General features: G+C 35.0%; 1 protein-coding gene across 2 annotated transcripts in view; it reads right to left on the minus strand.

The window, feature by feature from the left end:
• The window catches only part of SLCO1C1 (solute carrier organic anion transporter family member 1C1), a 56,004-nt gene that overhangs the window by 2,472 nt on the left and 34,028 nt on the right, over positions 1-19,504 (minus strand). Inside the window, exons 10-14 of one of the 2 annotated variants that reach the window (XM_072798775.1) lie at positions 12,224-12,419; positions 7,658-7,823; positions 4,791-4,975; positions 2,362-2,426; positions 132-246 (exon numbers count right to left, since the gene is read on the minus strand). In XM_072798775.1, the coding sequence (XP_072654876.1) occupies positions 132-246; positions 2,362-2,426; positions 4,791-4,975; positions 7,658-7,823; positions 12,224-12,419 (727 nt within the window). Of the gene's footprint in view, positions 1-131; positions 250-2,361; positions 2,427-4,790; positions 4,976-7,657; positions 7,824-12,223; positions 12,420-19,504 lie in introns of both variants that reach the window. The other variant, XM_072798774.1, reaches the window with a different exon arrangement.

Below are 19,504 nucleotides of genomic sequence, written 5' to 3' on the forward strand. Positions count from 1 at the left end.
AAATTATTCTATAAAAAAGAACATGCTTCTTGGTTAGATCATCCTTTTGCAGTGAGAAATGGTTACTGCTAATTTCATTGTGCAAACCTAGAATGCTGTATTAGTGAGATGCTACGAGTTTGATCCCATACCTGAAAGCATTTGAATCATACAATCTGCAGGAGCCTCTACTTCCACATCTTTTAAATCCCCATTTGAGGCAAGAAGTGTCAATCAAAATTCCAAAATACATGGGAGCTGGGATTCCTGCTGTGAGAAAAACAAATAATTGCTACTGAAAATATATACACATCTTTTTGTTTATCCTATAATGAGTAAGTCTCTGGAACTACTTTCAACCTAAAAAGTACTGCTTTGGAGATAATAGGTACCTGCAGGAGATCAGAATATTCTACTTCATATTTCTCTGACTTAAAGGTTATTTTTTGAAACAGAAGGCATAGGAGAAGTTCTGAAGATGGAGCACAAGTATCCTTTTTGTAAGGGGAGATTTACATTTATAACAGAGATATCTCCATTTGTAACAGTGTCTATCTTTCTGTACCAAGAAAAGACAGATGATTCTTAGTCCCAAGAGGCTTTTATCAAAAGGAGAAGGCACCAACCTAAATCTCCATAACAAATCTATCCCTTGTTTACCCTACTTTTCCTGGTAATTTTCCCATTACTTAAAAATGGGTTTTACTTATTTTATCCTGTTATCATTTTTCTATTGTGCTGAAAATACTGGTTTCTAATATTAGCATAATATCTTATTTGCTTTATCTTAAAATACAAACAGTTTCAACATAACAATACCAATGTTAGGGTTAAAGATAAGACTACAGAATGTAGTGAAGTTATGTGGATTTGGTAATGATCCCGTCCTTTTAAATCTAACTGGTTTTCTGTATGGTTATGCCTCCAGTATGCTACATGGCTAGTTTCAGTTTAAGAATGTCTTAGTTTCTTTTCAATGTTTTCTTAATTACATAAAAATTTTGCAGGATTTCATCTTTTTAAAGAGATTTATTTATTTATTTATTTATTTATTTATTTATTTATTTGAAAGAGAGAGAAAATGAGCACGTATGTGTGAGAGGCAGGGGAAGGCAGTGAGAGAGGGAGAGAATCTCAAGCAGACTCCCTGCCCAGCTTGAAGCCTGACACAGGGCTCAATGAATGTACCCTGAGATCAAGACCTGAAAAAGCTTTGCATGATTTCAAATTAAAAATTAAATTAGAGTTACTGTTACAAACTCTACTTTCCATTCCGTCCTCTTACTTTTTACCTTCCCTTACAAGTAACCACTACTGCCACCATCACCACCACCATCACTATTACTATCACCACTACCATCATCATCATCAATTTTTAGTTTATAATTCTGTTTTTTTTTTTTAAGATTTTACTTATTTATTAGTGAGAGACACAGAGTGAGAGAGAGAGAGAGAGAGAGAGGCAGAGACATAGGCAGAGGGAGAAGCAGGCTCCATGCAGGGAGCCTGATGTGGGATTCGATCCTGCGACTCCAGGATCACACCTGAGCAGAAGGCAGATGCTCAACCACTGAGCCACCCAGGCATCCCTCTTTTTAAAAATATCAGCAAATACCTTTGCATGTGTGTGTAATACTTCTACCTCTCCATACTGCTCATATCAAATGCATCATACCATGAATATTGTTCTACATTTTGCTTCATTTCATTTAAGAGTGTATCCTACAGATCCCTTGGTTTTATTTTTATTTTTATTTATTTTTAGTTTTTTTTTTTATTTATTTATGATAGTCACACAGAGAGAAAGAGAGAGAGAGGCAGAGACATAGGCAGAGGGAGAAGCAGGCTCCATGCACCGGGAGCCCGAGGTGGGATTCGAACCCGGGTCTCCAGGATCGCGCCCTGGGCCAAAGGCAGGCGCTAAACCGCTGCGCCACCCAGGGATCCCGATCCCTTGGTTTTATAGACTATTGTGTCCTCTCAAAATTTATATACTGAAGTCCTAACCCTAATACAACTGCACTTGAGTGATAGAGTTATGAAGGAGATAATAAGGTTATATGAAGGCATAAGGGACTTAATTTTTTTTATTGGCATTTTTTTCATCTTCTGATTAGGACAGCAGTCCTGGTAAATTAAGTTCCTTATTAGGCTTCAGCCTTTCTTACTGGTTTATTTCTTGTTTTTCTCTCAGGCGAAAAGGCTCTTTCATAACAAGAATAAACTTTTTGACAAGGAAGGAAGGAAGGAAGGAAGAGAATAAATAGGGACCTAACCACCTATATTATTTAGTTATGCATGATAATTCTGTAAAAATACTGAGGAAAGTACTCAAAATACATTTGTCATAACTACCATAATTAAAACATATATTATACTTACCAAGAACTCTTATTGCTAAGGTGTAGATACCCAGGGCAAAAGACTTCAGTTGTGGCTTAATGCACCTAAAAACAACAAAAGCATTATAAAGAAAATATAGTCCATTAAAGCAAATACTAATGTTAGTGATAATCTGCTTACCACATATGAAATAAGGCTAGAATTCAAGTAGTATTTATGGAGAACCCATAGTGTCCTAGCATAGGGAGGGCAAATTATGTAAATCCATGTGCCATTACATGCAATGCATCAAAGAGCTGATAGTTAATATTTCCAAAACATAAATCACCTTTACATGACATATTTAAATGGTATTGGATAAAGTAAAATTATAAGTTTAATGAGAAAAATAGCAAAAGACTCACAGAAAAAAATTATAAGAAATTTGAGGCAACAATAAGGGATCAATAACCTATAATTAATTTTTGTGGCTTTTGGTCTAAAAGCACAGGACCATATTGATCTGAGTTGATACAGTCACAATTGCCGTGGAATGCTAAGTGTTTCTGCTAAATAGTGGGGACCTGAATTTACCAGCTAAGTGCAAGAATACCTAAAATAATATTATCTTTAATAAGTATAGCTTTAACTGATTGGCCTGTCAATTTTTATGATAATAATCATGATGATATTATATTAACTATTGAGTGTTAACCATGCTATTTCTTTCACCTTTTACACTGGGTCAAGTATAAGTTTTAACCATGGTACTAATTTTTTTATATGTATAATATCATTTCATCTCTCCTTTAAAAGAGGCAAAACCCACAACTTTTCTCTTTCAATGTAAAGGACATCTTCTGACATCAAAACACAACATGGTTCATTTGAGGAGCTTGTGGTGAAGAAAACCCTTCCTCTTGGCGTGGGTGACTACTTGACCCAGTATAAGATACGGAAGAAATAGCAACCCATGAAGAACAATCCTGGTCTGAGAACTCTGTGGCAATGCTCTCCATATCATGTTCCCATTTGAAAAGACAATATCTCATGTTTTCCTTAAGCCCTTTTGAAGGGCTCTAAAACGTATTTGTGGAGTTACTCCTACTTTATCTTTCCTAATAAATTTCCATAATATACTGTGGAAAATTATAAATGTATACAACATTTTTGATTAGTTTCATTTTAAAATAACATTATACTCATCCTTCAATATATGAATTAAAAGCTACTAATCCATCTCTTAAAGATTGATTTCCAATAAAATTTGACTTTTATGTTTAATAATTTTATCACAATTGGTCATATCTTAGGTTATTTTTATCAATTATAATAATAATATTTGCAAGGCTAATCTCATTAGGAAGAAAATTTTATCACTAACAGAACTAGTTATAAAACTACTATTTTAAAGTTTGAACTTACATCCTTTTTTATAGAGATCTATGATAGATAACAAAAATTGTTCAAACATTATATTATAATAGAGGAGAAGGCTATAGGGAAGTTGAGTGAAGATATAAGCATAAGGAGAAGAAAGAAATATGTAACATATTTACTGTAAAAGATTTTTTTTGTGTATAATTTTAAATTAGGTGATATTGGTTATCTCATCTATTTTCGAGATGCTTACTAATTACATTCAAAGGAGTGATCTACATTTAAAATCATTATATTTTTAAATGTAAATACTTATCTGGAAATCAATGCTTACTTACTATTAAACTTAAGATAAATTTTTAGATGTCCACTTAACAATATGCAAAAAGGGTACACAGTTTAAAACATTATTTTAGAATTTATAAGCAAAACACTTGGAGTCATTAACATATATTCATGGATTACAGAACTCAATTGATTCAAAATTTATGAACAACCCCCACACACCCCCACATGTAGATAATTCCAGTCAGAACAAGAAAAATAACCTATATATTAAAATAATAAATGTGAGACATTGTGATATTTGATGGGTCTTTAAACTATCTTAATTTTTATCACCCATAATTCAGTGAAACCACGCTTAATCTAAAACATATTTAGCCTAGGGGCACCTGGCTAGCTCACCTGGTGAGCATGTGACTCTTAATCTCAGGGTTATAAGTTCAAGTTCCCCATTGGGTGTGGAGAATACTTAAAATCTTAAAAAAAATAATAATAATAGCACATTTAGTCTACACTGGTTAATATAATTACCACAATTAGAAATAGGATATTTTTTGAGTGGCTATGGTGATGTTGGCACCAATATTGCTTTCTAGACCAATGATTTACAAAAACTTTTAACTAGAAAAACTTCTATTCAAGCATATTTTTTTGCATAAAAACCCAAAGTGGGAAGAGTATAAAACTAGAACAAGGATATGGGTCAAGCTCCCTGAGAGAACTATAAGGAATCGCAATTCTATAGAACAGAATTTGAAATCAATGTTCTAGATTATTATAGGACATCATATATTAAAAGTGGGGCAAGGAGAATCAGTGTTCACCTCAGAAGCAGCATGTATCCCGGTATGCCACCTAGAGATAAAGTATAGGATGTGATGACTGAAATGACAAGGAAATACAGAAACATTTTGGGACATCCATTATCTTTTTGACACCTGCCCACCATGCCTGAGGAATTTCCTGACTTTGAGGCTGCAATCTCCACACAGGTGCAATTATAAAATATCTGTAACACAATAGAAAAAAAATCCAAGTATTGAGTTAACATTTAAGCAAAATTGAAAATATTTATTTAAAAGACTTCACAACATAGTATACATGCATTACATAAACAATAAGGTAAGTATTCTCTTATTTCTCTGTATTAGAGTATAGCAAGCAAAGTGAAATTTATATAAATCACATTTTCTTATCCAAACAGCAGATGTTCAAACTACTGACCCTACTGAAAAATCTTCCAGTAAATCCAATCATACCTTATCTCCTTCTCTGCCACTTCCAAGTCTAATCCACCATTATTTCTTGCTTTGTTTACTACAGTGATCTCCTTATCCCCAGCTTATTTCCATTCTTATCCTGCTATCATTTGTTACCCACATAGTAAGCAAAGTAAGCCTTTAAAAATGGCAGTTACTATTCTTAGCCTTCCAATAGCTTCTTATTACACTTGTATAAAATCCAAAATCCTTATAGCAGCTTACACACTATGATGGAGCTCCTGGATCCCACTCTGATCTCACCACTCAATGATCTTCCCCCCCTCCCTTTGCTTCATCTACACACATGGGTTTCCCTTGTGCCCTTGCCAACCCTTGAACATGGTACGTTTACCCATGCCTTATAACCTTTCTGCTTTCTCTGCTGGGCAGCTCTTCTAGATAGCTATAAGGTTGGTGCACACACCCCAGGTCTCTGCTCAGTTCATTAAAGAGGGCTTCCATGATCACTCATTCAAAAAAATACCCCCATCTCTCTATCCTTTACCCTAACCTATCTTTTCCTTACAGTGCTTATCACTACTCATTAGAATACTACATAATCATTTTTTTAAACTATATATCCCCACTAGAATGAAACCTCTGGCAGAAATTGTCTTTCTTATCATTGTACACTTAGGGCCTAAAGTGGGTCCTCTGTTAGGTACTCACTAAAAATTTGTTAAATAAATGGGCATAATTTGAGGATATGACTTTATAATGGTAGTTAGCAAAGAAAAATCCTGAATAATATACCTCAACTAAATCTTGGACAGAGAGACAACTTTTATAATCCTTTATTAGTTAATTTTTGTAAATTTCATGGACAATTGTGTATATAAAATGAGTTGTCACTTTTATCACAAAACAGTTTATGAATTTTTAGATAAACAATGAAATAAAGCTGGCATTTCCTTTACAAGGAAGAGTAGCAATGTTGATTTTTTTTTTTTTAATTGTCAGGTAAAAAGTTTTTGAACCATGACTTTACCTCTTACTAGATATGTGAGTTTAGGCATCTCAATGCCTCAGTTCTCATGTGAGGAAAATAAGTAAAGCAATACCCAATTACTTGAAGACCATGATATTTAAATCCATTTTTAAAGCACCTCTTTTAGTTCCTGGCATGAATGGATTTGATAAATAGAAGTTCTAATTAAGGAGAACTTTCAAGTAGTTTGGACAAAAGTGTAGTGGCTAAAAGAAAAGAAAGAAAGAGGAGGGGAAGGGGAGACAAAAGAAAGAAAAAGAAAAAGAAAAAAGAAAAGAAAAGAAAAGAAAAGAAAGAAGGAAGGAAGGAAGGAAGGAAGGAAGGAAGGAAAGTAGAAAGAAAGAAAGAAAGAAAGAAAGAAAGAAAGAAAGAAAGAAAGAAAGAAAGAAAAAGAAAAAAGGAAAAAAGAAAGGAGGAAGGATGGTGAGATGAAGGAAGGAAGGAAGAAGGGAGGGAGGGAGGGAAAGGGGAATGGAGGTCAAAAACTCAGATTTCAGTTGGGTGGGTTGTCCTCTTCACTGCTGCTGGAAGCCAATCCTTTCTACTCTGAATAAAATGTCAAAAATAACAATAAACAGAAAATCAACATGTTACTCTGCATCTACAGAAGTCTTTGCCTAAGTATTCTTATCTAGTTGATAAGCCTGTGTAAATAGATGTGTGGGTTAATTTTCAGCCCTCTAGGACTGTCAAATATAGGCAGATTTCATCAGCACATGTAGACAGCAGTCTGTTAGCCGTATATACAGAGAGTAAAAGAAACAGTCTGTTTGGGACAGAAAATGTAAAGGTATGACTGCAGAAATGAGTCTTTTATTGATTTAATAATATCCTTTACAAATGATTTCTTAGCTTTATTTCCAACCTCATCTCCCTCATCCACCCTATAAGAACCCTTTCATTCCAGCCACCTACTCTTTTCATTATTACCCACACAGGCTTGATTGATTTCTCAGGCACAGTGTTTAGAACTATCAATCTCCTCAAAATTGAGTTTGTGATCCCTGGGTATAGACTTCTTGGGCTAGAGTTTTCTAACACTGGCCTCCATATGTCCTGTCTCTAAAACATCCAAGTACCACTGGCCTTGGGGTCAGGAGACATGGATCCCAATGCACATCTTATCAAATGATCCTATGACTGAGACTTTTTCATTTGAGGCTAATATTCCTCACAAGCAAAAGAGAGAACTATACTACATCATTGCAAGGCTTTGCTACCATGTTTCATGATTTTAATTCTTATCCTAATTCTTTCAACAACTCTAGCTCCACTAGTGACAGTTATGCTTCCTGTCTCCACACAAAAGAACAAGGGTAGAGTAAGAGTCAGAAATGCTATCAGTATGGTCTGCTTTTGGGTTGGCCTCTGAGCCCCCATAGAGCTGTGTGGTTATGTGTTATAGAAGGCACCACAGGCACACACATTAGGGTTTTCTTACAAGAGTTTTTCCACTCCTGATGGAGGTTTGACAGCCAGCAAGACATGCTGATGCATATGTGATTCCATTTTCACCACACACAGGTTCCCATTTTGTCTCTGAACATTTGCATCTTGAGTTGCAATCTGAAAAGAGAGCTCGTTCATGATAAGAGACAGGTTTGGTTCTGAAAAGAAATGTAACAGTATAAAATATTACCTCTTAGCAGGCAGCACCTTAATATCTTCAAAAATCAGTGTTCTTGATTGATATAAATGGCACTGCCAATGGAGTTTGCCTTTTGGAAACAAAATTGTCATCAGAAATGCCAGTTTCTAATAATTAAATGTGAGTCTAATATTAATTAACTTTCTCTTGAATGTTATCTTTAGAGGTTTACACCTTCGCATAATATCCAGTTCTTGGTTTGTGGATTTTACTAAAATCAACAATCTCTAGGATATTCTAATATATTTCTATGAAAAGATGTAGGAAAATGGCTAACAAAACAGAAAAGTAGAATAAACTTTTAGAGCAACTGACGCTTATTAAATGCATTGCAGGTAGTGTGTACATGTGTATGAATGCTTGTGTGTAAATTTCCTTCACAATTGTCTCAGCATCAGTAAAATGGGCATTGTTGATGGCATGGTTAAAAAAAAAGTCAAGCCGTCAACATTATGTCAACAGACTTCAGTTTGGAAGAGCTACACATCCTATTTGTGTGTCTTATTAATTCTAGTTCATTAACTTTTCTCTCTCTCATAATCTCCCACTCTATGCAGATCTTCCATATCTTATGTCACTCTTTTCACATGCTTTCTGGGTTCAAAAATTTTGTGGAAGGTTTAAGTGCTAGCCTTGGGAGGAGAGAAGATAGTTGCAAATATGAATTAGACAATATTTGCCCTTAAGGAGCTGGCTTTTTGTTCTGACAGTTGACTTTACGTAATTTTGATTGTCTTCTCTCTTTTATCTCCCTCTTTGGGGATCCCTGGGTGGCGCAGCAGTTTGGCGCCTGCCTTTGGCCCAGGGCGCGATCCTGGAGACCCGGGATCGAATCCCACGTCGGGCTCCCGGTGCATGGAGCCTGCTTCTCCCTCTGCCTGTGTCTCTGCCTCTCTCTCTCTCTCTCACTGTGTGCCTATCATGAATAAATAAAATAAAATAAAATATCTCCCTCTTTGTCATTCTGTCTTACCTTCCGCCTTTACCTCTCCCAGAATTCCTTCTCTTTCACTTCTATTTCTTCCTCTCCCCTGAATTACTTCATTCTTCTACTCTTATTCTCCTAGTTCTTTTCAGATTCCTTTATTCTTCTAAGGAGGTACTTATGCAATGGTATTTCTCTTCACCTGCATCTTATTTTTCATCCCTTAGCACCCCATCATTCCCTTTTATTTTTTTCTCTCTTACTTTGAACTTATTTATTTGCTTAATCTCCTCCTCTCGGGCAGCCCGGGTGGCTCAGCGGTTTAGCGCCTCCTTCAACCCAGGGCCTGATCCTGGAGATCCGGGATTGAGCCCCTCTTCAGGCTCCCTGCATGGAGCCTGCTTCTCCCTCTGCCTGTGTCTCTGACTCTCTCTCTCTCTGTGTCTCATGAATAAATAAATAAAATCTTTAAAAAAAATCTCCTCCTCTCATTTTGTTTTTTTTACAAAAGTATTTGAGGGATTTAAAACTGAAGCAACCACTGCTCCCGCCCCCCCCTCCCCCGCATACACACTGTCATGTACATTCAGTGAGGGCAAGATGTTTGTTTTATTCACTCCTATATCTCCAGCACCAAGGACAATTTGGGACATGGTAGGTTAAGAGACAAGGTTTCTGGTAAGTCAATAAAAGAAAAATGCTATTCATTTTGGAGGAAAGAAAAGTCATTTTGGCCTCTCCTTGTAATTTCCTATAATGATTGCAATTATAATTTCTTAATTGATGGAATATTTCATCTAGTAGAACTGCTATGCATTTGGTTATCTCAAACATAAAAACAAAAGCCACTGAAATGTCTCCAGACAGAGTAAAATGGTATAAGTAGGCCTCCTGAGAAGTAATATAGGAATATTTCATCCTGTTCTTTTCTATAAGGCATTAATTGTTAAATTAATTGAGACTGTTTGGTAGTATCTAAAAGTAAAAATAAGTGCCTTTGAAAGCCTAGAATCAGGCTACTCAATAGTGTAGGACTAAGATCTCAGAAGGTCAGTGCTGAAAGAATTTGGGGGGAGATCTAGGCCAACTTCTCTCTTGGCAGATCAGGAAAGTCAGGTCCAAAGTGAGCAAATTACTGGCTCAAATTCACAATGTTTATGGTGACAAACTTCAAAATGAGAACTCTTCCAGGCCTCTGGATTCTAAATTCTTACATCATATCACACTTACTGTCATTATTACAGAAAAAAGGTTTCTTCCATTACCATATCTAAAGCTGTCTACAGGGTTTCTGCTGAATGTCCAGAATCAAAACAGCCGTTGTGGAACAAAGCAACTCAGGATAATCCCTGGGGAACATGTTGTATTCTATAAAGTCAATTATTTTATATTACTAAAAGTATGTTAAATTTATCATTGAGGACAATCTTGATGCAGAAATTAGTTGCATACATGTTTTACAAAGGATGTGTTGACAGAGTAATTTAAAATTTTAAGATAATTTTTATCAAATATGCCAGAATGCTTATACTCAAATGAGATTTTGCTTTCAAAGTAGTCATGTTGGGATCCGAGAGCTTTTTCCAGGGATACTGCCATTTCTTTGGCTGCTTCAAATAGCAAACCTACTCTTTAAGGTTAAACCTTTACCATTTTTGGGAATATTCTGAAAAATATGGAAAGCAAATTCAAAAGAGGAGTTTTAGAATATTTTAGACAATGATAGCATTATTTCAATGCAGTTGTAGTCTTAAGGCAACTGCGCTCAAGGGCTAGTACTCACGACGAATATATTATCTTTCGTTTGTTTAAAAATATTTAATCATTTATTATGTGGATATACTTTCATTGTGAACCTCAAAACTTCCCCATTGTTGTCTTTTTGTGTGCTTGCTTTTGGCTTAAAGATAGCAAGATGTTGTAGAAAGAATATTACATTTTAAAAAGATAAACAGCCTTTCTAAACTCAGTTTCCATTAAATGAGGAACAAAATGTACCTCATAAAGATGCTCTGAGGATACAAGTGAAATAACGAAAGTTATACTGTTTTGTAAATTGCAAAATACAAAGAACTTTACCACTATTTATCTACCATTAGGATCGTATGGACAGTTAAAGACAGCACAAGGCTTCTACTATCTCCAGAATCTTCTTGCAATTCCTGTTTACAGCTAATATCCTTATCTGCATTGCTATGGGCAAGGCAACCTTACTACACTCAGTTAAATCTAACGTTGCTATGGTAACTCCCAGAAGCAATAGTATATAAACTTTGCAGTCACTAATTTTCTAGGACTTTTTAGATGGTGAAAAGTATAACTGCTATTCACTTAAGAGGAGGAGATACCAGGTAAATGAAGGTGCTGGAGACTGGAACACGGAGACAAGACAGATAGGTGAGCTGGGAAGGAAACACAGGAAGAAAGCTGGAGAGCAAGCAGTAAGTAAGCAGCAGCTGAACTAGCAGAAGGCAGAAAATTAGAACAGGAGCACTGGCCTTTGAGCCACAGGCAGAGGTTTTTGTCAGTCAGGCAATGCAGTCAGGGTGGTAGGCCTGGCAAACAATAGTGGCTCGATTAATTTTTTAAACAGATAATGCAGAGTTGGGTGAAAGAATAAAGACAGCTGCCATCTGGGAACTCATGCTCAGAGATAGGGTGATGGCAAGGACTCTTGAAAGGAAAAGACAGAGTAGTTCCTTCAAGATCCAACTTTGTATTAAAGTTGACAGACCCTGGAAACTAAGAAAACTAGTCATCCATCCCACACGAGATGGCATAGTCTGAAAACATCAATAAATATTCTCTTCACCAACTGCAAAGAACTAAAGAGAGGTGTTATATGGGTCACCAGGCTGAGGGATAGCATTCTCTCCTGAAATGTCACATGATTTGAGTATAACAGAGACTACAGTGGCAAAGAGACCTCCCCAGTTACCCAAGTACACAAAGAAAAAAATACAATTGTTTACAGATGGCACATCTCTTTTGTGCCAGGCAAGTACTAATCACTTCTATGTATATTATCTTGCTTAAATCTTACAACATTTTATAAGGTAGTTATTATTCCTCTTTTTTAATTGGGAAAATTTGAGGTTTGATTAGATTAAATGACCTATGTACAATTTCACTTCACTAATGATGGACAGGGGCAAGATTCACGATCTGAGTGTTTCGTTGTCATGTTGCCCTACAGTAAGATGTAGATTTAATATTTTTAATAATTTCTCTTAGACAATCAAATTCATGGGAAATGATAGATTTTGGTAACAATTACAGTACTGTCAATTATTCCACAATAAAACCATAATTCTCTTCTCATAGTTATGATGCTTATGATCAAATATCATAAGCATATTTATTTTGTAACTCTACTAATAATTAATTTAATTAAACAAGCCAATTTCCTCACATTACTTAATGAGTGAACCTACCCTTGGTAGGAGACAGTTAGTCCTGCCACATCAGAATTTTCACAGCCCAGTGCAAACAGGGAAAGGAATAGGAGGTACCCAAGAACAGATGATCCCAAGTAGAGTTTTGCAGCTCCATACACACTGATTCTGAACTTTTTCATAATTATCCCCCCAGAGAATATTCCAAGGGCCACCGCAGGTATGTTGATGAGCCCTGAGGAACAAGAAAAAATATGTGTCATTCCATGAATCTCTAAAAAAAGTCTGAGTGCACTGACATAAACTTTCTAAGGGATTACACAAAACTACACAACAGTACCTGACAAGTTATTAGACTGGTTGGTCACGTTAAGTTATAGAAATATTCATTAACTATTATCTACTGACATATCAAGAGATTTTGATGAGTGTCTAGATTATAGATTAATGATAGCACAGTTGAGAGTCTCAGAGGTCTGCCTAACATAATGTCTAGCATAGAATTTGAAATCAATAAACACTGAATTAATAAGTCAATGTCTTTCTTGTCTAATCTCAGGATTAATGGGTACAATCAAGGGGCAACTAGGTGACAGTTAATAATCTTTAAGGTTGTGCATAAGAATAATAGGCACATGGAATTCAGGGAACAAAAATACAGTTTTGGTTCATTTTTCTGGCCCAAACAAAATTTATTTTTATTTAGACTTTTAGTTGCTTAGTTTGGTATCCTTCCTAAAAACCACCACAACAAAACAATAACAAAATAATGTATTATTAAACTATTCTTAAATTTATTATTTGCTTATAATGTACCAGCCACTCAGGTCAGCATTTGATATATCTCACACTTATCTTTCACCACAACCATAGTAGGTAGCTATATTGCTATTTTCACTTTAGACCACAATTTATTCACGGTCATGGTTAGTAAGTGTTAAAACCAGATTTGACAATATAGAGTCTCATGTCAAATCCCATGCTTTTAATCACTATGATACACCATCTCTCAAAGGATTTGGGAGACAGGATTCTTGATTAATAGATGTGCAACCTCACTAATAATCAAATAAATGTGATTTTAATCAACACTAAGAAGAGATCCAATAAAATGAATGAGAACTTGGACTCTTGGGACCTAACTGCGTGGTTTGGATCTCAGTGCCACATCTTAATAGCTGTGCATCTATAGGTGACTCTCTGAACTTCGATAAACTGTCTCCTTTCCTATTATAGGGGGCAAATAACAGTGCCATGGTGACTAAATAACATGAGAAGTCCTAGCACAATATATGGCACAAAAATTTCATTCAATTAAGTTGTTGTCAGCACTTTAATCTATCAGATTCACAAAGATGAAAATATTGGGATGGGTGGGTGGAGGGGAACATGTCTATATTAGAAAAGTTGGCCAAAGAGGCTCTTTGGTGACTTCTTGGTTGGATTTTAAATTGGTAAATGTTAATACAAACATTGTCACATTAGAAATCAACCACCTTGAAGGAGGCATGACCACAAGGTTAGTGAAATTAAAAAAAAAAAAAAAAAGGAAAGAAAAAAAGAGAAGGGGCTAGTTTTTTTCTTTCCCAGTGAAACAGGTTTGTGGCTGTGGAAAGTGGCAGAGATGAATGTATACTGGGCCCCTAAAGAGCCATACATCAGCTAAGAGGAACCTGATTATTATTTATTTTTAAAAATAGAGAATATAATGGAAAGCAATATAGCAAACCTGGTTTCTCATAATCCAAGTTAATAAATGCTAATATCTTCTCCCAGTTTTTCTGATTTTTAAATATGGAGTTGTATAAAGCAAATTCTTTCTCTGTTCCAGAATCCATATTCCTTCTCAAGAACTAAGCATTGCCGTAGATTTGATGTGTGTCATCTAAGTCCCTATTTTTACACACACATATTCATGGTACTTGATTTTGAATTCCCACTCTTATAGACCCAAGACTTACACAAAAAGGGTAGGGTCCAATTCTTTTTTTCAATTCTATCTCCCAAAAGCACTTTATAAAAAACACATCTGAAACTAGACTCTAAATTGAAACCTTCTGAGAATGTGGTTAAAATTTCATTTATTTTGTAAACTACCAATCAAACCTGGAACACAGGCAATCATAGCACAAAGGATATCCTTTGATACTCTTTGTAGTTTCAAGCTGTGTTGGTTTCCACTGTCCTTTTCCCTATTCTGATTTGGCCAAGAAGAGCCTGACAATCAAAATGGGATGATTCTAAAGGCATTGCTCTCTCAATATAGAATGTTAAAAATCAGGAATATCCTCTCCTGACTGACCTCCTTTTTGAGGCCTGTGTCTCTTGAAATTTCCAGAAAGTTTCATGGGTTCTCTTGCCTCCAGTCCTTTTGGTACAGGATATCTGCTTCATCTGATACAAGGTCCTTTAAAACCCCACCCTTGTTCCCAAATTTTCATCTTTTTAACACCTCCCTATCCCTATTGCTTTTTATTTAGGTATTGGCTCCATCTCCTAGGAGATTTTATTCTGACTCCAAGATAAGGTTTTTTTTCCCAGAGTTCTCTAGGCTTCTCTTACTTAGAGACTTACCACAGCCTCCACCAGCCATACGGTGCCTTCATGAACATCTCTAGCATCAGGGTGCACAAGTTGGTCACCAGAAACCCCCTTCCTCCCTCTGCCTCTGACCCTTGTACAGAGTCCCATAAGCAGCAGTCTTGGTCCTTGTCACAATTACCTGTTAGCTTATCTGGTTTGTACCCCTCACCCTCCAATCACACCTTCAAGGCAAAAACTGTGGTCACCATCATATCCTGTGCTCCCTGCAGTTTTTCATAAAAGTGTGCTAAATGACTAAACTTTAGTTTATTCACATATAACATTTCTCCTGAACATTTTACTTTCCTAGTTCAATATAACTGAATTATAACATGATTCCATGAAATAATAGTAGTACTTTTCAAATATACTGTCAGCTTGATTCTCCCTTTCAACTTCCCTAGGATCTGTCAGATATCTATGTTGGGCCGAGTTGATAGCAGAGTTCCTGAATATCAAATGAGATGTGCTGTTTGCCTCTCAAAGCTTCTTTTCTTTCATCTCAGGCATTTTTAAATCCTCTAATGAGGTAGAAATTTCACTCTGATTTCTTCATTATATACTTTTTTTTCCACTCACCGTAAAATGTGATCATAAAATATTTACCATCTAAATATTCCAAATGGAAATACTAGTTGTAATTTACACAAGCATCCACAATTTGTTACAATTTACTTTATGTATTTCTTTTGTTTAAAATATTTACTCAAATAACAGGAAAACTAGGAAAAAATTAAGAGTGAATATGTGAATATGTTGTTGTTACTTATGTGTACTCATTCAAGATGAAGACCATATTCCTTGTTACTGTTTTAAACAGGACTGGGCAGCCCTGGTGGCGCAGCGGTTTGGTGCCGCCTGTAGCCTGGGATGTGATCCTGGTGACCCAGGATCGAGTCCCACATCTGGCTCCCTGCATGGAGCCTGCTTCTCCCTCTCCCTCTGCCTGTGTCCCTGCCCCTCTCTCTCTGAGTCTATGAATAAATAAATAAAAATCTTTAAAAAAATAAACAGGACTTATGAGACTTGTGTAAAATATTTTACGATGGTCAGTACAGTTACAACATAATTTGGAAACTCTGATTCCCATACAAATGTATGATAGCCTTAGCCATTAAGATGAAATAGTAATAAGTTATAATAATAATAGTATCTTAGGATGTTTCAGGGTTTTTCTCCCAGCAAAGTAAAATTCTGTAATATATATAATGGACCTTCACAATATTATGCTAATGTTATATGATATAAATATTAAGATTTGAATTTTACAGAGAGAGAAATGCATGGGAACATTTTTGGGACTTTTCACACTCATAGAGCCAATTGAGTACAGACAAAGAAGTAAAATTAGCCATCTTTCTTGGGTATGATATTTTTTTTTCCTCATGAACAAAGATTGTTTTCCATTATCTCACAGATTTTTAATAAGTTGACTTAATTAATGAACACATCTTAACACATATTTAATTTGCTATGCTAGCTTAGCCACAAAAAATTGTTTTCTATTATAAGCAACTTTCCCCAAATAATTATCAGAACTTTTCCTTATTTGTCTGTGTAACAACTCTAAGAACTGAGAGTAATAATCATTGTTCTCAATGAGAGTCAATGTCAATGTATCATGTCTACTAGATATGGCCTTATTTGATTAAAAAAACTCAAAGAAATGAAGAAAAATGACTAAATAATTGCAATCTATATATTAAAAAGGAAAAAAAAACCCAAGGTCATTTCCACATAGCTTAATAGTGATAGGAAAATCTATAAAAAGGAGAAAAATTAGACCATCTATCTAAACTTCTTCCAGTAGAAACTGCAACGGGGGAAAAAAACCCACACACTTGAGACAGCAAAATCATTTTGCCATATGCCTTCTAGCCCCTGAATTTTAAACATTTTTCTTGCTTATTTTTCTTTAATCTTCTCTGCAAAATTAAAGGAGCTAACATGAGAAAGTATGGCAACATATCAAAACATGTACAGCAAGAATAAATCATCATGACAACTGGCCCTTGAACATGTAGGAAAATTTCTGTTTATTCTTTTCTCCATGTCATTTCAAATGCCTTCTCTGAGAGCAGAGAGGAAATGTGCTTTGTGTTTCTCTCTTATTTTATCACAGAAATGATCATTCTTTGTAGCTTCCCCCACCCTACCCCTTAAAAACTGATGGAGAAAAGAAAGAGAAGTAAGGTAGAAGAGAAAGAAGAAAACAGTATTTACTGAATGACAGCTATATACATTTATAATGCATTTTATAGGTCTTATTTAATCTCTATTTTAACTTAATGATGCATTTATTTTCACCATTCTAAAGATAATAAAAGTGTTAGAAATGTTGATTCATTTTCCCACTTACCCTTACTCTGCTTTTTTCCATACTTAACTAATGTGAAACCAAGATGCATTCAGGAAAGAAATAGCTACAATAATTGAAATCATTAGACACTATTACTTTATCTCTCACAAAAGTACTTGAATTATCCATAGACAGGACATAAAAGAAACTATGAGGAATCAGAATTTTAGACGAACTTTGACAGATGAGTCAAAAAATTCTGATGATGAGTTTGGATCCCAGGGACCATCTGAGTGTACAGAGAAAGCTTATGGTTAAATCAATCACTCACAACTTAAAAAAGAATTATTAGATTTTTCTTGTAAGTTTTCCAGAAATAATTATATCTAGAGAGGAACTATAACTCAGGGGAAATAATTTTATTCCTGGCTACATCATAATGTATGTTTGCAATTAGGCAGGCCATTGAATCTCTCACAATTTCAAGTTCTTTCATCTGTGCTGATTTTTCTTAAAAATAATTTTACAGGCAAAAGTATTTCATCTATTATCTACCCAATAAAGGAATGAGATTACATCTCATCTTGTTTTATAAATATCCTTCCCCAAACAATGCTTTTAATTTTCTTTCATGAAATAAATGATTTTAATTTGAAATAAAAGATGTATTTTTCATTCCAGTGATAGCAAAATCAAATGCTCTCAAACTCTAAGTGTTATGCACACATTGAATAATAAGAAATAAACATACACTTAAAGATGTGTCACTGTATTGCAATTCATGGGGAAAAGATGGCTTTTTCATTTTGATAAGTGACCTTGATCTTCTCCTTCACATTATATCAAAAAATATTGAAATGTATTATAACCTAAATGTGAAAGTTAAAACACTTAAGCTACTATTAGAAATATTAGGAGAATATTTTCATAGCCTTATAGTTTGACTAAGATTTCTTAAAACAGGCTTAAAATAGCAATAATGAGAATGAAAAAGACTGGAAACTGGACTTGATTAAAATTAAGAAGCTCACCTTTAGGAAAGTGAAAAGAAGAATTTAAATCTGTGAGAAAATATTTATATATATTCAATAAAGGACTTGAATCAAGAAAAAAGTATCTACCCCTACAAATCAATAAGAAAATTAGTGATAACTCAAGAAAAATAGGCAATTTGAATATAATCAACAAAAGAGAATGGTGAAATGACCAACAAAGTGGTCATTGCAAAAAAGTGCTCAACATCATTAGTTATCAGTTAAATGCAAATAAACTATACCCCATAAGAATGGTTACAATGAAAAAGAAAGTCAATACTAAGTGGGATAGGAATGTGGAGCAATTGGAACATTTCTAGCATGAGTATAAATTTGCACAATCCTATGGTAAATGTTTCAGTTATATTTACTAGATCTAAACATACATAATTCCTATGACCCAGCAATTCTGCTCCAAGATACAGCCACAAAAAATGTTGTGAATACACCCACCAAAGTAGATATAGAACTGGTCATGCATTGCTATTTGTAACAGTCAAAAGCAGAAAACAACCCAAATGCCCACCAACAATAAAACGAATAAACTGTGGTATATTCATGTGATAGGATATGACACAGCAATGAAAAAGATCAAACTGTTATACACAACATGAATAAATCTCACAGATTTCACTTTGGTTGAAATAAGCTAGACACAAAAGAGTACACCTCATACTATTCCATTTGTATAAAGTTCAAAAACTAGCAAGATTGCTCTATGACAGAGTTCAGGATACTTGTTAGCTTTGGGAAAGAATATGGGGAGTAGGTGGAGGTGTGAGGGAGCCCTCTGGGGTTCTGCAACGGGCTTCATGTTCTAGCTGACAATTACTACACACATTTTTGTGTAAACATTTATTCAGCTGAGCTTCACATTTAGGAGCTGTAGAGTAAACTGTTGCTTGCAAGTCATAGCTCAATAAACACAAAGGAGATTTTAAAATAAAAGAAAAAGAATGTCTCCTAAACTTGTATTCCTCTTCTATTGTTAAAGTCAGCACAAAGCATTGATTGTCATGGAGGGGGTGTTGAGGGGAATAAAACCTAAAATGTTTCTTCAGGCCAAAGGCTAAATCATATAAGTAACTTAATTTTAACCAATTAATGTTAAAAGTAAAAGTTGAGTGGTATAGCCTTAATATTTATAATTTAGCAGAATAGTCCAAACAGAGTCAATTAAATTAGCATCTGCCAAGTGCCCATTATCCAGGACTGTTACAGGACAATTACGTATTCTGAAATAAGCTCAGAGGTCTCTTTCAGAGATAGATACATAGCACAATTCTTTAAATTGTGGGGAAGATATAATTGGAGAAGAAATGTTTTTAAACATTTGGAGTCTCTTACCATAAAGGAATATGGCCAAAGGAATAAAATATATGTATGCCTCGAAATAGTAGCATT

This window comes from Canis lupus, chromosome 25 (genome assembly GCF_048164855.1).
Source record: "Canis lupus baileyi chromosome 25, mCanLup2.hap1, whole genome shotgun sequence".
NCBI lineage: Eukaryota > Metazoa > Chordata > Mammalia > Carnivora > Canidae > Canis > Canis lupus.